Here is a 19,475-nt window from a genome sequence, read left to right on the forward strand (position 1 = left end):
AAACTTCAAAATTTCCAGAATGAGAAGAAAGCTACTGCATTAAATTGCCCCTAAGGGTCTTTCTATACTCTGAGACCAGGGAACAGTACTGTAAAGAAATACTTCTACCCAAGAGGGAGGAAAATACCATCTCCTCCTCCAGCCTCACTGCCGACTGCCAGCACCGAAGGCAGGAAGAGGCAGATCCTGCTGAGACAAGCAGCCCAGGAGACTGCCTGTCATTGTGCAAGTAAAGACAGGACCTGGAGTGTGTTTCCCCACTCGCTTCCACCAGCTTCTGCAATAGCCAAGCTTCCCGGAACATCCTATGCTGCCGTATCTGCCTGGCAACAGTTGTACCAGTAAGCACGTGGGTGCCAGCACTTCGGTGTGCCCTCCCCCCAAATTACATGAGAGCTTATTGGCTAATGTTTTGCCCAGAAATGGAATGAAAATCTTCCAAAGGCAGCTGGAAGCATTTCTCAAGTGCAGCAGGAACAGAGATTGGACTGAATGGGGAAGGGAGAGGTCCCAGGTCTAATAATTACAGTGATCTCGATGATTACTGAGGATGCTTGCTCCCTGTCAGTCGTTCCGCACACGATCACAGCTAGTCCCTTACACAACCCTGCACGTAGGTATTATTCCTCTATTTTAAAGATGAGGAAATTGAGGCTCAGAGTGTTAAGTCAATTGCTTAAGGCCACATAACTGATGAGGGGCAGGACTCGAACCCAGATTTAACTCCAGGACCCAGACTGCTTGCTGAGAGCCTGAGACACCAGACTTAGATCCCCCTCATGCATCCCTGACCCCTGTACTTAGCCCAGAGGCTAAACTACGTAGGATGATGAGTAAACACTCTCTAATCTAGCCTTTAGAGGAAGGTAGAAAACCTGACTTTGACAGACACTATTCCCTGGTGGCCTATTTCTAAATGTCTTCCAGGGGGTCTGGGAAGCTCATTGGGAGAAGAAACTGGATGCGTTTTCCAAAGGTTTTAACAGTGCAAACTGTGCAGAATACAGAAGTAGCTGCTGACTTTAGCCTTCCAAACAATACAAAGAACAGGAAGCTCAAACAGATAATAGGGTACCTTTCCTCTACTCTGAGAAACAGTCCTTAAGGAAGGCTGGAGATTATCTGATGATACTTATTTGAAAGGAAAGAGAGCTGCCCCACACATGTTCCAGAAGCGAGCCACAGGGAGCCCCTCCCTCTGCCCCCAAGAAGAATGTCTAGAATATCCAAGGCTTGCCTTCCCAAACCTTGCCCCATCTCTTCTAGCCCTCAGCAGAACATGTTTCCTTCTTGTCTTTCACATCCATGAAATATTGCACATATTCGGCCTCTGTTTGGTACCTTTGCAGGAAACCATGGAAGAGACTGTTTCTTAGGTGATGCCAGCCAAGGAAGAGGAATGGAAATTGGGGTGGTGCATGGCCATAAAGGGAGGAGAAAAGATGTGGTCTGCTTGCTGACCCTCATTTGCTTTTTAAGCACTTGTCTCTTTTTCCAATAGACAGATATAGATAGATAGATAGATAGATGAAAGATACATGGATACATACACATATAAAGTTGTTTTTTTAATTGAATTTGGACATCACGGCCTGAATCCACCATGGTAAGCCACAATCCCACAAATCCAACCAAACATTAAAGTGGACACAGGCCTTCAGAAAAGAGAAGACCAATCCCAAGTTTATTCATTCAACAAGGTTTCATTCAGTGCCCCCATGGGCACTGGGACCAGGGCATTGAAAAAGGTCGGCAAGGTCACTGTCCCAAAGGAGATTATGGTCCAGGGGAGAAGACAGACACTCAACAAGTCAACAACACAGCACAATAAATGTTGTAACAGGAGTGCAAGGTGCTGAGCACTTAGTCTAAAGGGAAGCCTTTCCTCCCCAAGGCCTTTGCTGTCCCCAAGAGATGCCTCCCCAAGGCAATGCCATTTCAGCTGAGAACTGAAGGATGGACCAGGAACTAGCAGACCAGGCTCAGCGGGCCTCACAGTCAGGAAATTCACCCTCAAAATGAAGCATAAATCATTTCAGTTTGGTAGAATCCATTTCCTCAAGCTCTTTCATCATTAGATTTTGAGAAGGAGAGGCCCCCTTCCCATGTAAGAAACAACCACATTCTTGAGGTCCACATTAAACATCCCCTGGCTTTCTCTTCCCTGGATTCAGTCATTATAAATCCTTTAATGATATTTAAGTGATAAAAAGGAATGGAAAAAGAAATTTTAAATCCTGAGTTTCCCTCCGAGCTGTTAGATTCATGAGCTAACTGCATGGAGGCAGGGGACTGGCCCAGAAAAGCCACCTGTCCATCTTTGGGCTTATTAAAATGTTAAGATGTTGGGCCCTTGAACTTTGGACTCAAAGAAACTATTAGGAAGGAGTTTTCCTGCTTATGAACGAGCAATTATTAATATAAAATTCAATAGTCAATTCTAGACTCCCTGAAGGCAAGTCAGATCCATTGGGAGCCAACATAGTGTGGTGACGTGGACGTCAACTCTGTGGGTGGACAACTAGGGTTCAAATCCTGAATCTGTACTAATTAGCTCTATGACCCTGGGAAAGTCATTAAACTTCCCTCCTCTACAGGAGTGTAATAATGCTAACCACGAAGTGAATATGAGGGCTGCATTAGATAATGGAGCTGAAAACACTTCACACGCATTAAAACACTCCGGGAGTGTAGTTTTTGAAAAGGGAAGCAGGCTCTCTCCCTTGGGGGTCATCATCTCATAATTTACAGGAAGAGATGCTCTTCCAAGGTCACAGTAATTCTTTTTAAATGGATCACTACAGACTAGTGGTCCTCAGGCATAGTGTAGTGTAGCTCCAGCAGTGCTGAGATGGGTTGCAATAATGAGTTCCTAATAATAAAGTGCTCAAGTGTGCAAAGATGGACTGTTTCTTGTAAATTATAACAGATTTAAGGTTATTCCCTGATATGCTTTTCTTGGAGAGAGAAAAGGATAAAGTTATAGCTATTGTGACTGAGTATAAACCCAGATCATCTAAGCCTCAAACTGCAGTGTGTCCCCCATGTGAACTTCGTCTGTGAGGCGTGTCTTCTTAGGATAAGGCTGAGGGTGTGGCTTAGAAACACAAGAACTTAGCTTTGCCTTTTTTCTTCTGCCTACATAGAATCTCAAACCACAACTCTACCAGCTGCATAGACTCCCTTTAGGGCCTTACTCATTATAACAGACATTGTTACCAGTGCAATCAAATTCTTCTAATTGCAACCCGATTTTGTTCCAAATCTCAAACTTGTGCTTCAGGGGAGGCGAGGTCCCAACTCCTAGTTCAATTGGGTAGATCATGACTGGTCTAAGTCAAGCACTGTGGTCAGAGTTCTCCTTGCCAGCGACTGGTTCAGTGTGGGCATTCCAGGCAATGGGACCCCATTCTTCCAAAGGGAAGTCAATAAAGAACTTCTAGAAAAGCCATTCCTCCATTTTTCTAGAAGAGATGTTTATGAATAAGCATCCTTCTTCTGGTGCTGGATAATGATTTTGTTTTTCCATTGGATGCCTGGAACTGTAGGAGTCAATTTGGGACCATGAAGGAGGCTAAACTAAAGGAAGACACTGCGAGGGGCAGAGTGGGAAGTTGGAAGAAAACCGGGTCTTTGACAACACGGTTGAGCTTCTGGAATCATCCTACTTCCATACTTCTTGTTATGGGAGATAATGTTTTATGAGGGTTGATTATTCTGTTATGTACAGAGATACCCAGCTGACATGAACCGATGTGGGTATACCAAGAAATATGTGACAGATAACAATTACATGGGGGGGCTACACATCATGGTTTGATGCATAGATGGGTTGTGGCTTATGTTCAATCATGATAGCTATAACTCCACCCTTATCTCTCCGACCCAAGAAAGCACATCTGAATAAAAGGGAAAGGATGTTATCATCATCACTGGTTGGGGTGGGGTGGGGGATAAACTTGAACCTGTTCTTGTTTATAAGACACAGTTGTTTATAACTGACCACTTGGATTGCTGGTGCCTATATTCTACCAATTGATAAATAAGTGATGTTTTGTGTTTTTGTTTTTTTCTCACCACATCTATCTCACTCTCCTGATAAGAGTCCACTCTGGTCATCTCCAAGTAGTTAACCACTAACACTCTGGTCATCTCCAAGTAGATAACCACCAACAAAGGAAATAAAAGAGTGAGGACCTTGTAGTCAAATGGTTGGACATCTGAATCCCAGGGCGCTTGCCTGATCCTCCTGCCTGGACCCAGGAGATGCACCTGCATGGCTGCTGGAAGTCATCCTATACACCTCCCCCTACCTGCACATCAACAGACCCTGGGCCCGAGCTCCAGCCACCAAAGTGCTTAAAACAAGACCGAGAAACTTCCAGTAAAATGGGCCAATAAATGTGACCCTAAACCGAGGCTTAATGCTCAAGATTCCTAAGTAAATTATGAATTTTTCTCCCATGGAAAAATGACACTTTTTGTTTCCCAGAGTTTGGGTTCCTTTTCTCCCCCAACATGTGCTTCTAAAAGCTTGAGTCAGCTTGGAGGTTCCCATGGTTCTCTTCCCACCACTGTCTTTTGCAGGGCAGGTAGGATAAACTGGCTGCTTTCGGAATCTTGAGGAATAAAACTTTCTTTTCTGGCTCTCTTACTCAGATGACCCACGTGTGAGGCAGCTAGACTAGGAGCTGCCTTGGCTAGAGTTGCTATGAGGAGCTTTGACCCCACCCACCAAACGGTCCCCTGGTCCTGAGAGCTGGTGGGGTTGAGAAGTCCAACAAGTAGGCCTCCCAAGGAACTGCGGGGATCCTGCAAACAGAGTCCCTGCTATTCACTGAGAAGTCTTGAGAAGTCTTCCTTGACGCTCTAGATCAGATGAGGACTCCCTGTTACCAGCTCTCACAAGCTCCTGCTTCTCCTTCCTAGCTCTGATCACAAGTATAATTAAATAAGGGCATAACTAGTTGCTTACTATGTCTTCCCAGATAGCTGGTAAGTTCCATCAGAGCAGAAACTGTGCCCCTCTTGTTTAAAGTTGTATCCCCAGCCCCTGGCAGAGTGCCTGGCACATACTGGTATTCAATAAATATGTGTTAAGTGAACACATGGATCATTTCGAAACCACTGATTGCTCAGAGAGGCTGGGCAAGAGCAATGCCAGGTTATGCAGGGCCTTCTGGTTTCCAAAGGCTCATTGAGTCAAAAAGGATCAAAACGAACACCAAATATGGATGTACAAGATACTACACAGGAAACCAGATCCAAGAACAGTGAAGACCCCAGCAGAGTGTAAACACCTACACTGTTTCCCATTGTGCCACACACATAAAACCCCCAAAACCCAGGACCATTTTATCTTCCTCTCTGTCACTCCAAGTCTTCTTGCCCTGGTCAGCCACTGTCCTCCTGTTTAGTGCCCTTTCCTCTATCATCTCAAAGTATGAAATGGAAAGAGTACTGGATTGAGGGTCAGAAACCAGAGTTTTGACTCTAACTGGTTGTATGACCTTGGGCAAGTCACGTGCAGTCTTTGAGACATCCTTCCCTTGTTTGTCCAATAAAACTAGCGGGCTATACAATTCCTAGCACTTTCCCCCATCCTGACATGCCATCATCATTGGCTTTGTGTCACCAGCTCACTGAAGTGAAACTTCTCACTTAGGGCCTTTTCTCCCTTTCTCCTTTTTTCCTTCTTTGGATCCATACTTCGACCCAGCTCAGTCTTGCACCTTCTAAGCCCTAGCAAAGCATCTGAAAACCCTCCTGCCCCTGCCTCCAGCACGCTTATTGAGTTACCCCAGTAAGGGGATCGTGACTCAACTTGGCAGGGTACCCCAGTCCCCTGCAGGCCGGCTGCCTCCGCCTGTCTCTGGAAACGGCAGGACCAAGAACCTGAGCACATAGCAGGGCCCCCTAGATAAGCACTTCCCAGGAGGGGATGGCAGCTCGCAGGAGATGGGTGAGCATTCTGAAGAATACAATTTCAATGACTGGGGTCAACCAGCAACAGGAGACAGAGATAAAGGTGAAAGTGACTTCAGGTAATAATAGAACCTTGTAGTTCTACATCACGTGCTTCTGCCTACCAGCACAAAACGCTTTCACACCAGCAGGCAAAGGTGGAGAGGTCTAGGGGAAGCAGACAGATTATTATCCCTGGGTGGGTCACACACTGTACTGAAGCATTAGACAGATAAAGCCAGTAGCCCAAGGTCACACAATTAGGCTTTGACACAGTGGGAATTAGAGCAGAGTGTCCTAATCTCACCCAGTGGCTATTTCTAGTAGACTCTTGATGGAGCCTTTTGTTTATACCTTGGTTCTATCTTATCTTACCTGCCCAGGTAGTGAGCTTGCTTTTTCCCTTGGGGATGAACAGTGGGAAACTTGAGCAGCCCATAGTAGGCTGACCAGCCTGAGTTTAGAATCCAGCCTTCTTGACTTGGATTCTACCAGCAGGACCCAGGAAGGCCAGCCTGTGGAATGCTGCTACTGTTTGCACTTGGGAAGCACAGAAGAGCCCCAGTGGCAGCTGAGAATGCAGAGCCTCCAGGGCTGATAAAAGTTGTAATTAACGTGCGTACATGATCCTTTCATCTTCAAAGGCTTTAACTCACATGAGCTAGTTGTGCCTCCTATCACCCCCATGGCTGAGGAATCATTTTTGTCTTCTCAGTTTGCAGATGGAGAAGCTGATGCAAGAAGGAGCCCTTTGCCAGGAAGTCTGGCCCTGATTCAAAGAGAGGAGATTCCTTGCTCCCAGCATCTTACCTCACTTGGGGTAATGGGAAAACAGAGTGTGAATTAATCATAAGAGAAGGTTCAAGGGACCAAACTCCTCTGGGTAAGAGACTGCATTTATACTGTTCTGGAAGGAGGTGGAGTTTATGGTATGGCTAGCTGACTAGATTCAACTCCCAGAGTTACACACAACTATCAGAAATGTAGACTAGAAAAGCCTACTGCTCTACTGTGGGGATGTCCATGTGATACAGGGGGGTCAAATCCTCCACATTGTGCCCATGGCAGACATCACTAATGGATCACAGCACTCTCTGTGGCTGAGCCAAGGTTTGGCTTCTTAGCACAGCCCCGCAGGCAGCCTCTAGCAATCAATGGGACATCGTACAGGAGCTGAAATCTGTTTGCTATTGCTGCCCTGCCATACAGTCTGTTTGGGATTCTCTTAAATTGCCAAAAGTTGCCAAAGTTTTATCTCAACCAATGTTGGAGCTGGCCTTTTTCTGAACTCTGTCTAGCACAGTCTAAAGAGGGTGTCATGAGAACTTCTAAGTCTCTGGGGCAGCATAACTGGATCTCATAGGTGTTGCCACTGTTACATGATCACCTGGAATCTGCCCAACCTCATCCCTCACTGTTCTTCAACACGGCCTCTCTTATTCAGGTAGATGGAGCCCCCACCTGACCCCAATCAAGCCGTACTTATTTCTCCGACTTTAAACTTTCAGCTGATCCTTTACACTTCCCTGGGTTGCTCTCCTCTCTCTGTCCATCTTCTTTCCCACGCTCAGTTCATCCTCAAACTTTACTCCTTCCATGAAGCCATCCTATACAATTGCCGCTCACAGAGAGGTCTGCTTTCTTGTATAATTAACTACTTCACTCGTTTAATTTTTCTTTCACCAAACTGCAAACTCTCTGAGGACAGAAACTAGATCTTCTACATCCCTCACTTCTTTCCACAAATGATTCTTTCCAATCACATGATAGTTTTTAGTGCATTGATTGGTGAGTGTATCCCCATTTTACAACTGGGGAAACAGAGGCAACCAATAAAGGAAGAACCTTGCCCACAGTCATCCTGTGACTAAGACAGAGAAATGTTGAGCCTCTGTTGGCCACATGTGGTTCTCACTTCTCCTAGAATGCACTGGCTGGAGATACAGATGACTGAATGGTACACAGCAATCACCGAGGGCGTTGCCTGCGACGGGAGAACTAAACCCAGCCTGGTGTTGTATTCCAACTTCTGGTTAGTGGATTCCAGATGGATATGGGCATACCCAGGATGGGCTGTGATCTGACAAGGAATTTCAGTGACTGATAGAAGGTCAGACCCCAACAGGGCATTTAGTCTCAGACCCACCACTCTGACAAACTCCTAAGTAAAGCAGTCTTTATAACTTCCTTTTTCTTTTCTTTCTTTTCTTTTTTTTCCCCACTGAGCAGGAAGAGTTTCTCTGGTCTCATGAAAAAGAAAGAAATATCTTAGTAGGAGTCTGGAAGTTTCTCTGTAGAAGAAGCAACTCACCATCTCAAAGGTCTGCCTTGCCCTGTGCCTTGGTATCTAGATGTTTGTTTGTTTTTGTTTGCCTTTTTTTTTTTCAGATTCCCATGGCTGTCCTAGTTAACTTTCCCTAGGATACTAGAGCTTGCCCTCTAAGCACTGCTTCGGCTGAATATTAGGGTTCATTTTGCACCAACATGTTGCAGGGTTCCCTTGAGGGAAGCTGAGAAATCCAATGTGTTCATGGAGTTTTGAGAGTGAAGGACACAGTCTTTTCTCTTCTTCAGGGGTTTACTGCTCTGGCCTCTTGAAGCAACGTTTATTCAAAGAATATTGCATCCAGATTCTGTGGCTAATCCCAGGGCTAACTTCCTGCAGTTTTAGCTGTGTGACTGACACCTGTTGCTAACTTCTCTGGCTTAAATTTCATCTGCTCACCCGGAGGTGGTCGGGAGGATTCGGGGGAGCAAAGCACCTTGGCCTAGGAGTCCTTGCCCATTGGAGTTTAGAGTGTAACTGGGTCCATACGCTTGTTGTTTCTGGTGTGGATTAATAATTCACTTCTGACATTTAATACAAACCAGGCATCGCTTTTGTGTGCTGGGGGCGCTGGGGGGGACTGCATTATAGTTGTGTTATTCTTTCCATTAAGTTTTATGAGTCTTAGGTGTTTGTGGGCCCACAGAATAGTGGGTTTATAGAACATGAGGCCTGGAAAGGACTGCACAGATCAACTAGAATCCTGCTGTCTCATCTCACACATGGAAAATTGGAGGCAAACAGGAAGCAAAATGATTGGTTTGGCATCACATAGTGAATCAGTAACAGAGAGGAACTAAAATATCATAGGCATTTCTATTCTTGAGGCGCCTTCGGTGTACTAGACACTTAGCTCTAAACACTATGTGCTAAACATTGTTATAGACACTTAATGTGTGCAGTGCTGGAGCTCACGCTGCTCTTAAGGGGCGGGGAGGAGAATCAACCTGTTTCACAGCCCTTCTTCCTTCCACACGGCCCTCCTCCAAAGCCAACCTCCCCACTCCCATCCCACCATACGAAATAGCTTACGAAATAGGTTTGGTATGGAAGGTCTTTAAACCATTGAAAGAAAGAACTCCTCCCGTTTTTCCCTTTTAACTTAGGGACCGAAAAGCCAAATGCTTTTCTCTGAGTGTTCTTGAGAACATGATTTTGAGGCTTGGGGTCCTTTCTACATGAGGCCGGATTTGGAGGGCAGTGCTGGGGCCTAGAGGCAGACAGACTTCTAAGAAATCAAGATCCCTGGTTTACTGGACAAAACCCAGTGAGCTCTAAACTTCCTCCGCCTTGCCTGACATGTCAAACTCGAAGAAGGATACACTGAAACTAGAGAGCGTGCAGAGAAAAGTGATTTCAAGGAGATGTGAGGATTAGTACATGAGCCACTAGGAAAAAAATAATTAAAAAGGTTTCTATAGATCAGAAAGATAAAAAAGGATGAAAAAAAATTAGCCAGAACCTATAAAAAATCACAGAAGGTAAACGATAAAGATGGCTTTGCTAGCCAAATCTAGAAATTTCATTCATTCAGTCAGCCATCCAATATTTATTGAACATCTACTGTAATTGAGGAACTGAGAGCTGGGGACTACAGCAATACAAAACTGTACATAATGTACATAAATGTACATAAAGCATAAGCTTTCCCCTAAGAAGCTTATAGGATCACCTGTGAAAGAGAACAGAGCATCATAATACAGCTCAGAGGCATTCCTTGAACTTCTTTTTAGATGGAAATATGCTTGTGGGGTTTTTATGAATTATCAGGGAGAAACAGCTAGTAGACAACAGGAGAAGGTAAAAGTCACTTTGGGAAGTCTAGAGGGATGTACCTGACCTCTAAGGTTGACCTTGGGAAGATAACTAGTTCCATCACAGAGGATCCACCGCAAAGACGAATTTCTGGGCAGGAGATTTCTACAGCAGTATTACTTCTCTCTCCAAACTCTGATTTGCGTCTATGTGACCAACACGCTGGTGGGTATCTGAACCCTTGTCCACTCCTTGCAGGGAAGTGTGGCCCTGAAATTCACTGGTGGCTGCGGGGCTGACTCAGTGACATCAACTGGTCTCCTGCAGACTGTAAGACGGTGCTCGGCTCTGCTGGAATCTGCTTCGTGGACCGGACACATTCAACAATGGCAACATGTGTGACCGGTGTATAGTATTTACGCCATTTAATTTGATACTTTTGGAGCCAGGGGCCTGGGCAGAAATGACCTTCTAGGTCAGAGGCAGGAGACCAGGTCTGAGCTGCATGGAATTGTTAATTTCTCCCTAGCGTCTCAATTTCCATAATGCTGAACACTTGTGAAGAGGTCTTACCATCCTCACTCTAATATCTTGGTGGGTTCTCTTTGAGAGAGGATGTAGAAAAAGACGCTGCCTAGATCCACTACTGGTATGTGGTTTCTTCTGGAAGGCACTACAGACCCGCTCAAGTGCAAAAAGATGTACTGAAATTGAAACAGATGGGGATCTGTGATGAGTTTCTGCCCCCAGGCCAAAGGCGCAGGTCCCTTCCTGCAGACTGAGTCAGACATTTCCAGGGGGCTTTGCCTCCTTCCTTCCGGGATGGCTTGTTTCTCAGACAGGGCACCCAGAGGCGATGCTACCCACCCCGCCCCCCCCTGCAAAGGTCACCTGCTGGGCCAAACAGAAGCCAGACCACTGGTTTGCACTGGAGCTGGGAAGAAGGGTGGCAGCACACTTCTAGCTTTTGCTCGATTCCTGGTGTCTACGGTGAGCATAGCCTGATTCCTGACAGCCTTCGCTCTCAGAGGACCCCTTTCTGTCACCAGTTCTAGCTGGTAGAGAGAAGGTCCTGGCATCACGGACCCGTAAGCTGAGGGCAAACATTTTTGCTGCTGTTTGATTGGCTCCTTTCCCAACTTCATCCTGTCATGAGCCGAAGTCTTAGATGATGGAGCAATCCATCAGCAACCTCATCGTCCATCAGGTGACAAGTACTGAAGTGATCATGAACAAACAACTCAATTCACCATCCCTTTGAATCCGAGCCTCTCCCCAACTTCCCCCGCCTCCACACCCCGTATAGAAGAAAACAGAACTTGTATCCAGGAATTGGAATGAATGAGCTGCTCAGAGTATGAATGCAAAGACATTTCCATTACTTCTTTCTCCTTCATATTTGCGATTCCAGCCCCCTCCTCTGACATCACATGTATAAAGGGAGAGCAAAACCACCTCTGTGGACGTTATGATCCTGCCCACCTCAGATTCCTAAACGGGATTTATGAAGACAACCAGCGTACTAGCAGGTATCATCGTTCGGGTTTCTGGGGCACCCTGACATCTTGATACACAAAGGGAGGCAGAGCAATGCAGTGACCAAGAACATGAACCCAGCAGCTAGACAACCTGGGTTTGAATCCTAGCTCCATCGCTTACCAGCTCTGTGGCCTTGAGCAAGTTACTTAAATTCTCTATGCCTCAGTTTTCTTATTTGTAAAAGAAGGATAATAATAACACTTCTTCCTAAGGTTAGTGCCTGGATCAAACAAGTTAGTAGAGAGGAAAACTTAGGATGGTGCTGGCATGTGGTCGGCACTCTGTGTTTGCTACTATTAATAGTAGCGGTGACGGTATCTCAAATACACACAACTAGCTGCGAAGAAACAACCACAAAAGGCACAAGAGCTCTAACTCTCCAGAAAGGTTGAGGGTTAGAAAGATGAACTTTCAGGCACAGCTCAAAGAGACTCGCCATGACACCAGAGCAAAGGCTCAAAATTACTGGTCTACGTGAATTCTCTCTTTCCCTGGAGTTTTGCAATTAATGTTTACTCTCAAAAGCTGAAGACTCGAGAAAGATGTTTGGGGCCTGAGTTTTGCAAATCACCTTCTTGGTGACTCAGCCCTTCCCCACCCACCTGGGGCCTGTCTGTGTACACTTGTTCTTAGGAGGGACACTGGCCTCAGGAGGACACACCCAGGCAGCTGGGGCGCCCCAAACTCAGGGAGATCTGGCTTCGTGAGGTTCTGCGTCCCCATGACACCCACCCCTTCATCCTGTCTTTGACTCCCTGCCCCTGCGTTTCACAGGGTGGATGATCCATGGGAAGGCAGGACCTGCCCTGGTTGTGGGCGACTTCACACGTGGCAAGCTCCGCGGAAAGGAGGCACGGTTTGCCTCCGCAGCAGATGTCAGGCTTCCCGGGAGGCCTGTAGCTGCTGCAGGAGACCCACACAGAAGGCAAGGACTTCTGGGAAGTACTTCTGCTTCTCTCCCAGCTGCCACCACCTTCCAGAAGCAGGTGTGGGGTTGGATGGGAGGGTGTGGGCCTCTCACCCAAAGAGTCCAACCTCAGATCAGCATCTCCAAAATAGCCAGAGCTCCAAGTGGGCCATTGCACGGGAGTGTTTTATTTTGAGTCTTCAATTTGGGGATTGGTGTCATCATCCTGCCTGGCTCTCACTCTTTTCTTGGCCCAAGAAGTGAGTCACCCTGTCCTTAGATGGACATCCCCAGACACAGCAAGCAGCCACCAAAGCCACAAACAGACGGGCGATCTCCCTCCTTGGGCAGACCAAACATGAGCCCTGTGGTGGGCAGCTGGCCGGCCAAACGCCCGTCTCAGCCCTGTCCTGAACAAGGCAGCCATCACCACTGCTGTCATATACAGATAAATGCGTCTGTATCTTAGGTAGACGGCCAGGCATGCTTTCATATATAGCGTGGATGTAGTAATTCCTATATTCTAGACATTCATTTCAGTTCAACAGTTATTGGTAACAATTATGGGCCATGACTGGGATCTGGGACCACAGAAATGAATGTGGTTCGATCCCTGATGTCAGGGGGCCTGCACAGCACTGCAGAAGAGATATAAGAGAACATCTGTCTGGTTTGGGGTTTTCCTCCAATGAGAAGCATGAAAGTCATTAGCACCCCTTGGCCCCAAATACGCTTATTTATCTTGATTTTCCTGTGCAGCTTTTAGGCTAATTAACTGGGCACCTATGGAAACCAGATACCTCCTTGTCAGACATGAAGTTGGCCACCATCCAGTGACACCAGGGATTCTCAGCCGGGGGCGACTTTAACCAACCCCCCCATTTGGCCATGTCTGGAGGCAATATTGATTGTCACATGGGGCGGGGGGATGTTTGCGCTACCAGAATCTAGTGTGTGGAAGCCAGAGATGCACAGTCAGCCGTTCTCCAGGAAACCCTACACTAGACCATGAACTACTCAAGAGTGAGGACTGCGTCCTTCTGACCATGAGCTCTCAGGACCTATCCGCTGGGTGCACCAAGTAGGCAGTGAGGGCCTGAACGTTTGTTGGATATATTGTCCAGTTAATGAACTTACTTGAGAGGAGGTAAATTAATAGCAGGGTAACAGAAATATACACGCCCCTATCTCACTCCCTCTTCTTCAGATACTCAAATCCTCTCTTGTCCACATTGCCCCCTCCTCCTCCCCATCACTGATTCCCCAGCCCTCCTAGCTGTGCTTCAGCATGGCAAGGCTGTTAGCTTTATGATCTCAAATGGCCAGGCTGTCACTTGATGGCACTGGCTTACATGTGTAGAACCATAAGGTTCTTGGATAGAAGTCCCACATCTCACACACTTAATCCCCCTGTAGTACCCAACACAGCATGGGACCCACAGAAGACACATTACAAATGCTTAAGGATTGACCAGCCATACCCACATTATGTGTAGACACATGTGTTCAGATGCATATATACCTACGGGCACACCCACACCTTGTGTATGTCCACACCTAGCAAGCAAAAACCCTCTATGTAGCTTCTCTTGGTACTTCACATATTGGGGTGATCAAAAAATGGAGAGCAGAGGAATACAAATGTTCCTCTCCAAAAGTACACATTTTCTGAACCAAATATCAATTTAATCGGACACTAGACTGATTCACGAGTTGTATAAATGTGATTTTCATTTATGCAAAAATTCATGCAAGTTTCTGACTTCTTAACACACAAAGCCATGTACTTATTTGCAGAAAAATATATAAATATTCAGTGAAAATATACACTAGGCTTCAACTGGTAGAGTATTTGCATATTTGAAATCCTGACACTCCTGGAAAATCTGGAGCGCCCAACCACTGCGTCCATGCCAAGCCAGACTCCAAAGCCACAAACTTCCCAAACCCTTGCTGGCCAGCTTTGGGGGAGGGCCCTTTTTAAGAAAAATATCAACTTGCTAAGGGAGTGAAAAGTGGGGTTCCAATTTAAGGTTGGAGGCACCAGCCTCCCCTGGTGATTCTAAAGAACACTTGTGTGCTTCCCATTCAAGAGGGGACACAAAGGAACTTGAGTCATCAGCTTCTGGCTGTGCAAACCCCCAGAATTTCTCTCTGAGGCAGAAAAGATCCCCTTTGAGAACTGCACTTTGTATGGTGGCATCTGCCACCTGCTTCAGTTCATTCTTTCACAAGACCCACTTCCCTTTCAGACTCTGGGTAGAGTCAGCTAAAAAGGAGGTGCAGGGGAAACACAATGGCAGCCCGTATCTCAGCCCCCATCCCAGCCAGGATGGATGGCTGGGGAGGCCGGCTTTGCTCCCACCACCTCCTCTCCATCAGGGACCCCCGCCTGGAACCGTCTGACACCCAAGGCCAAACTGAAATCTCACTTGAGTGACCACGTTTCACCTAGAGCCCCACAATGACTTTGCATTCAAGACCCCTGACTTTTCTAGAGAACTGTGTCAGCCCGGGGTCCTCAAGACTCTCCCTCACTGGGCACATATGACCTGCTAAATGCTGAGGGTTTCCATTGAGCATGGGATGAGGGGGCTTCCTGGGTCATTGTACCCAGAATGCTTGCAGGGTCAGAGCCTCTGCAGGGCCCCTGTCTTAATTTCCAGGCAAAAGGCCTTGTCCTGACTTGTCTCTTAGACAAGGAACAGCCTCTCCCTTTTTTCCAAGCCTGCAAATGAGAGCATGTCTAGAAGGGCAGCTGGACTCTGATAAGGGAATTGACTTATTTTAGTAACAAATAACTAGGTTGGCATCTCTGGACAGCTGTGGCCAAGCCTGGGGAGAGACAGGCCAGGGCAGAGCAGGGCAGCCAAGAGTCCTCAGCCTGCCAGGGGGAGAGGAAAGCCACTCATACCAGGCTTCATGTTCACTGGCCTCACACGATTTCCAAAGTCCTCCAGAGGCAAAGTAATGAGTCAAAGGAACACAGGCATGGGAGTCTACCATGGGGGATGTTAGAAAACTCCATCGCTCACTAGCTGTGTGTGCTTGGGCAAGTCATGTCAACTCCCTGAGCCTCAATTTCTTTATCTAGAAAATGGAATGAAGAGAGTGCTAAATGTACATAGAGCTGCCATGAGGCTTATATAGGATAACCTATTCAAAGCCCCTGGCTGAATGCCTAGCACGGAGTCAGTGCTCAGTAAATGGTATTTCCTGGGGACTTAGGACCCTACTTCGCAGAGGAGCAGAGCATCAGACTTTTAAAGCTGGGGTGCTCCTAACTGGGAGGGATCCAGCAACACTCCAGGAGACCCCAGACAGTATAGAGACTCTTCCCCAAGCAGCAACTTTGCTTGATCATAAGAAATATATCATTATTCTTATATTAAACTGGGTATATTATGGAGGAAAAGGCAAAAGTGTAATGAGTATTTAAGACAGTATTTCAGGCATGAAACAAATGTTGCTACGTCAGTAGACCACACTCTCCCCACCCCCTGCAGGGAGTAGAGGTGGGGTTCTTACAGTCCTTGAGGATCGAGGTATTTCAGAGACCTGAGGTTTGGAAAGCCTCCTGCACTAACACTCTGCCTGAGAGAGGGGAAATCACCTTCCTCTCCCTTTTGGGATCTGTTTCCTCCTTGGGAAAAAGAAAGGGTTTTTCTAAGTGATCCTTGGAGTCACCATCTCTGAGTCTATGACAGTGAGTCAGGAAATATTTCTTGAATGAATGGAAGGGGATCTGTCATAAACTAAGAATTTCACGCTGCCCAGCAACCTTTCCTGCGTGGGGCAATTTGGAAAAAGAATGGAAACTTTTCCTACTGGCTGCTAGCCTCAAACACACCTACTTAGCACTGTGCCTTTGCAGGAAGTAAGATGCCCATTGTGTTTTTGGGGGACAACTGAATTAATCGATGTTAACTAACCTCAGCAGCGGTGGAGGTTTGCTTCCTTTCTTCTTCACCTGGGAAAACACAGCCAAAGCTCTAACTCCCAGAAAGAGGGGTCTTTAATGCTCAGAGGGATCAGAAGGGTGCCGGCCACCCACAAGCCCCAGAGGTCTCAGAGGCACCCCTCTTTCTAAATACCAGGGGCACAATTCCCTAGCAGCGATCTCTCACCCACAGAGAAAAGGAGGCGGACAGGTATGGAGGGCTCATCTCACTGCCCTCTACCCAGGGCCATTTTCTTCCTTCCACGTGTGACACCTAGTTCAAGGTATCTGTTCTCCAACTTAGAGAGTCTGGGTCCAATGCTGCTTAACTGCATTGGGCCATGTCTCCACGTCTTGCTTTCCAATATGAAGACTGGACACTTTCTCCCTCCCCCCAAACTTGCCCCTTTCCAGAGTTTCCTCACTGTCTTCCACAGCCCACTGCCTCTGCTGCTGGGGCAACAGCAGAGCCTCCCCGCCTCCCCTTTCTCCTTTCTCTCTCTGCCTGCCCAGCCCGAGCCCGCTGTTAGGTCACATCTCCTTTCCGAGTCTCAGTTCCTTCCAAACAGCTTTACAAGCACACGAAAGCCCGGGTCCAGGCAGTTATTGCTACTGGCACTTTTCTGTGCTTCCTCCAAGTGACGCTGCCCAAAGGGACCACGGAAACGCAGGGCGGGAACGAGCCCGCTGGTCTCAGGGAGAACTTCAAGGGTCAGGACAGTGCCAAATATTGGAGGATGGGGCCCTTTAGAAGAATCAGGGCTAAGGATGGAAGGAGTCGGGAGTCAGAATCCTCAGAATCAAAGCAGAAGATGTCACGGGAAGGTAACATACAAATAAACTTCCCTAGAGGCCATGGAGACACCAGCATGGTCCCTCTTCCCTGAGGCCAAGCTCATGGGCTCTCCCTGAAATCTTTCCCTCTTCTCTGCCTTTCAAGGACTCCTTGGAGCTCCAGTTCCCTTTGGAAGCCTCCTCTAAGGCCTCTGGTCCACCACGACCCAACCCTTCCTTCCATAAAATCCTTTCCGAGTTTGTCCATGTCATACATACAGCCTGATGTATTCTGACTAAGCAACAGGCTAAGGGGCCTGGTTCACGTGAGCACCAATCCTCTTGGCTGTGTGAACACCAGGAAGTCACTTAACCTCTCTGAGCTTCAGTTTGTTTCCCTCCTATAAAACAGGACTAACAACACGTCTCACTTGGCCATTGTGAGGGTAAAATGAGAGAACTCATGTAAAGAATTTAGCACAGTGCCTGGCACAGCCAAAGTGTATAAGAAATGGTGGCTAGTGCTGTCATTCCTATTACTACTAATTATTATTATTAATTATTACTCTTTCTGTTTCAGGAATCTAAATCCTAGATCCCCACTTATCTTCAGTCTAAAGTACCCAGGTAGGACTGTGTCTTTTACTTTCTTGGTACCCCCAGAGCTGGGTTTAATAAATACTTGCTGAGTGGAATTACCCATAGGTTGAGCTGACTTAATGACCCAGCTGGCACTTCTTAAAAGAAAAATTAATTTTGCCGGTGATAAGCACATCAGCCATGTAATTATCTGTAGATATATAGACAAAGGAATGCTTGGAGTTCAGCCTCACCAGAATACCTCACACACAGCCACTCCATCCACACCCACCGAAAGGCACACACCCTGCTGGGATGGGATATTGGCAGCCCGGCTCCAGGATCCCTGATGCCCCCCCTGGAGCCCAGGTGGCCCCTCCTGCTCTGAGGCTGACAGGCGGAATATAGGAGCCACATTACTGCCTGGATTTCCCCTATCTGACCGGCAGAAGCAGGAGGTTGCAAGGATGGAGCAAGTGGCCCAGTCACTGCCTCTCCTACTCACACTCCTTGCCCCAGGCTGGCACCTCGTGGCGACCCAGAACCTCGCCACAGAGCTCGTTCAAGTTCCCACAAGCATTCAGATCGTTAGTGACCGGAGCCAACTGTAAGAGCTTTGGAGGCCAGACGCAGTGGAGGAGCCCCAGGAACCCAGGACCCCTTTCTGGAAAGCTCACTGCCACCAGCTCTCACGCATGGCAACTGTGCCCACCTCTACGGTCACCTCGCTAACAGCCCTGTCCCTGCCCCAGCCCCGCCTCTGCCCCAGTCCCTGTCCCTGCCCTGCCCAGTTCATCGCTGCCCGGCCACTGCCCAGCCAGGCTTCAAGCGCCCTTGGGCTCAGGAGCCTGTTAGTCCAGACACCGGCTGCGCGCACCCAGGAATACAGTTACTTTCTGCCCTGTGCTCCTCCGGCTGCAAAGACCTCACCCACGACTGCGCGCCGGCAGCCTGCCCAGCAAACTTTTCTTGGCTCTTTCTCTTTTCCTTTCAACAAAACGGTGCTTCCCACCGACAGGCTCTCCAAGAGCTTAGCGCAAATCCTCGCCCCGCTCTCCACCAAATCCCAGCCGCTCGCCGCCCATTTGACTCCGGCCCCCCAGGGCTAACTCAGCCCGCGCGGCTGCCGGCTGGGTCCCGGCCACTCGGGCCACTCCCTCCCGCCGCCCCGGCGGGCACTCACCGATCTGCGCCAGACTCAGCTGCACGAGGCAGAGTCCCCAAGCTGCGCGCCACCAGAACGTGTCCATGGCGTCGGAGCGGCCGAGAAAGCAAGCGAGTGGAGCCGGAGGGGCCGGGCGCTGGGCGGGGGACAGCGGAGCACGGGGCGAGCAGGGCGCCCGAACCTGTCGGAGGCTGGGGTCCGGCTGGCAATGAGGGCGCCTCGGAAGTTGGGTGCAGTTTTTATTCGAGGGCTGAGAGAGTGACCTAAGAGGGAGGGAGCGAGGGAGGACACACCCAAGCGAGGGGGCTGTGACTAAGCAGCCGGCAGAAGTTTAAAGACGTACCAGCTCTCCTTGGCGCTGGTCCCTCCGCCCCCGCCCCGTTCTCCTCGGAGCTGGTAAAGCGGGGGGTGCCTGGGCGGGCGCCCGGAGGGCCGCGGGGTCCCCGTGCACCCGGGGCGCACCGGCTTTCCTCTCCTGGCGTCTGGGAGCGCAGCCTCTGGACGCAGGAGGGAATGACTGAGTCCT

At 48.2% G+C, this 19,475-nt stretch overlaps 1 protein-coding gene across 20 annotated transcripts in view; it reads right to left on the minus strand.

Annotated features, from left to right (window-relative positions):
- The window catches only part of CD44 (CD44 molecule (Indian blood group)), an 88,290-nt gene extending 69,079 nt beyond the window's left edge, over window positions 1-19,211 (minus strand). For 5 of the 20 annotated variants that reach the window (XM_028166241.2, XM_007181068.2, XM_057551998.1 and 2 more), the window contains exon 1: window positions 18,968-19,211. In XM_028166241.2, coding sequence (XP_028022042.1) covers window positions 18,968-19,034 — 67 coding nt within the window. In that variant the 5' untranslated portion in view covers window positions 19,035-19,211. The remainder of the gene's footprint in view (window positions 1-18,967) is intronic. The other 15 variants (XM_057552004.1, XM_028166242.2, XM_007181070.2 and 12 more) reach the window with 10 other exon arrangements.
- Between the last annotated feature and the right edge of the window lie 264 nt (window positions 19,212-19,475).

The sequence above is a fragment of the Balaenoptera acutorostrata genome, chromosome 9, assembly GCF_949987535.1.
Source record: "Balaenoptera acutorostrata chromosome 9, mBalAcu1.1, whole genome shotgun sequence".
In the NCBI taxonomy this organism is placed as follows: domain Eukaryota; kingdom Metazoa; phylum Chordata; class Mammalia; order Artiodactyla; family Balaenopteridae; genus Balaenoptera; species Balaenoptera acutorostrata.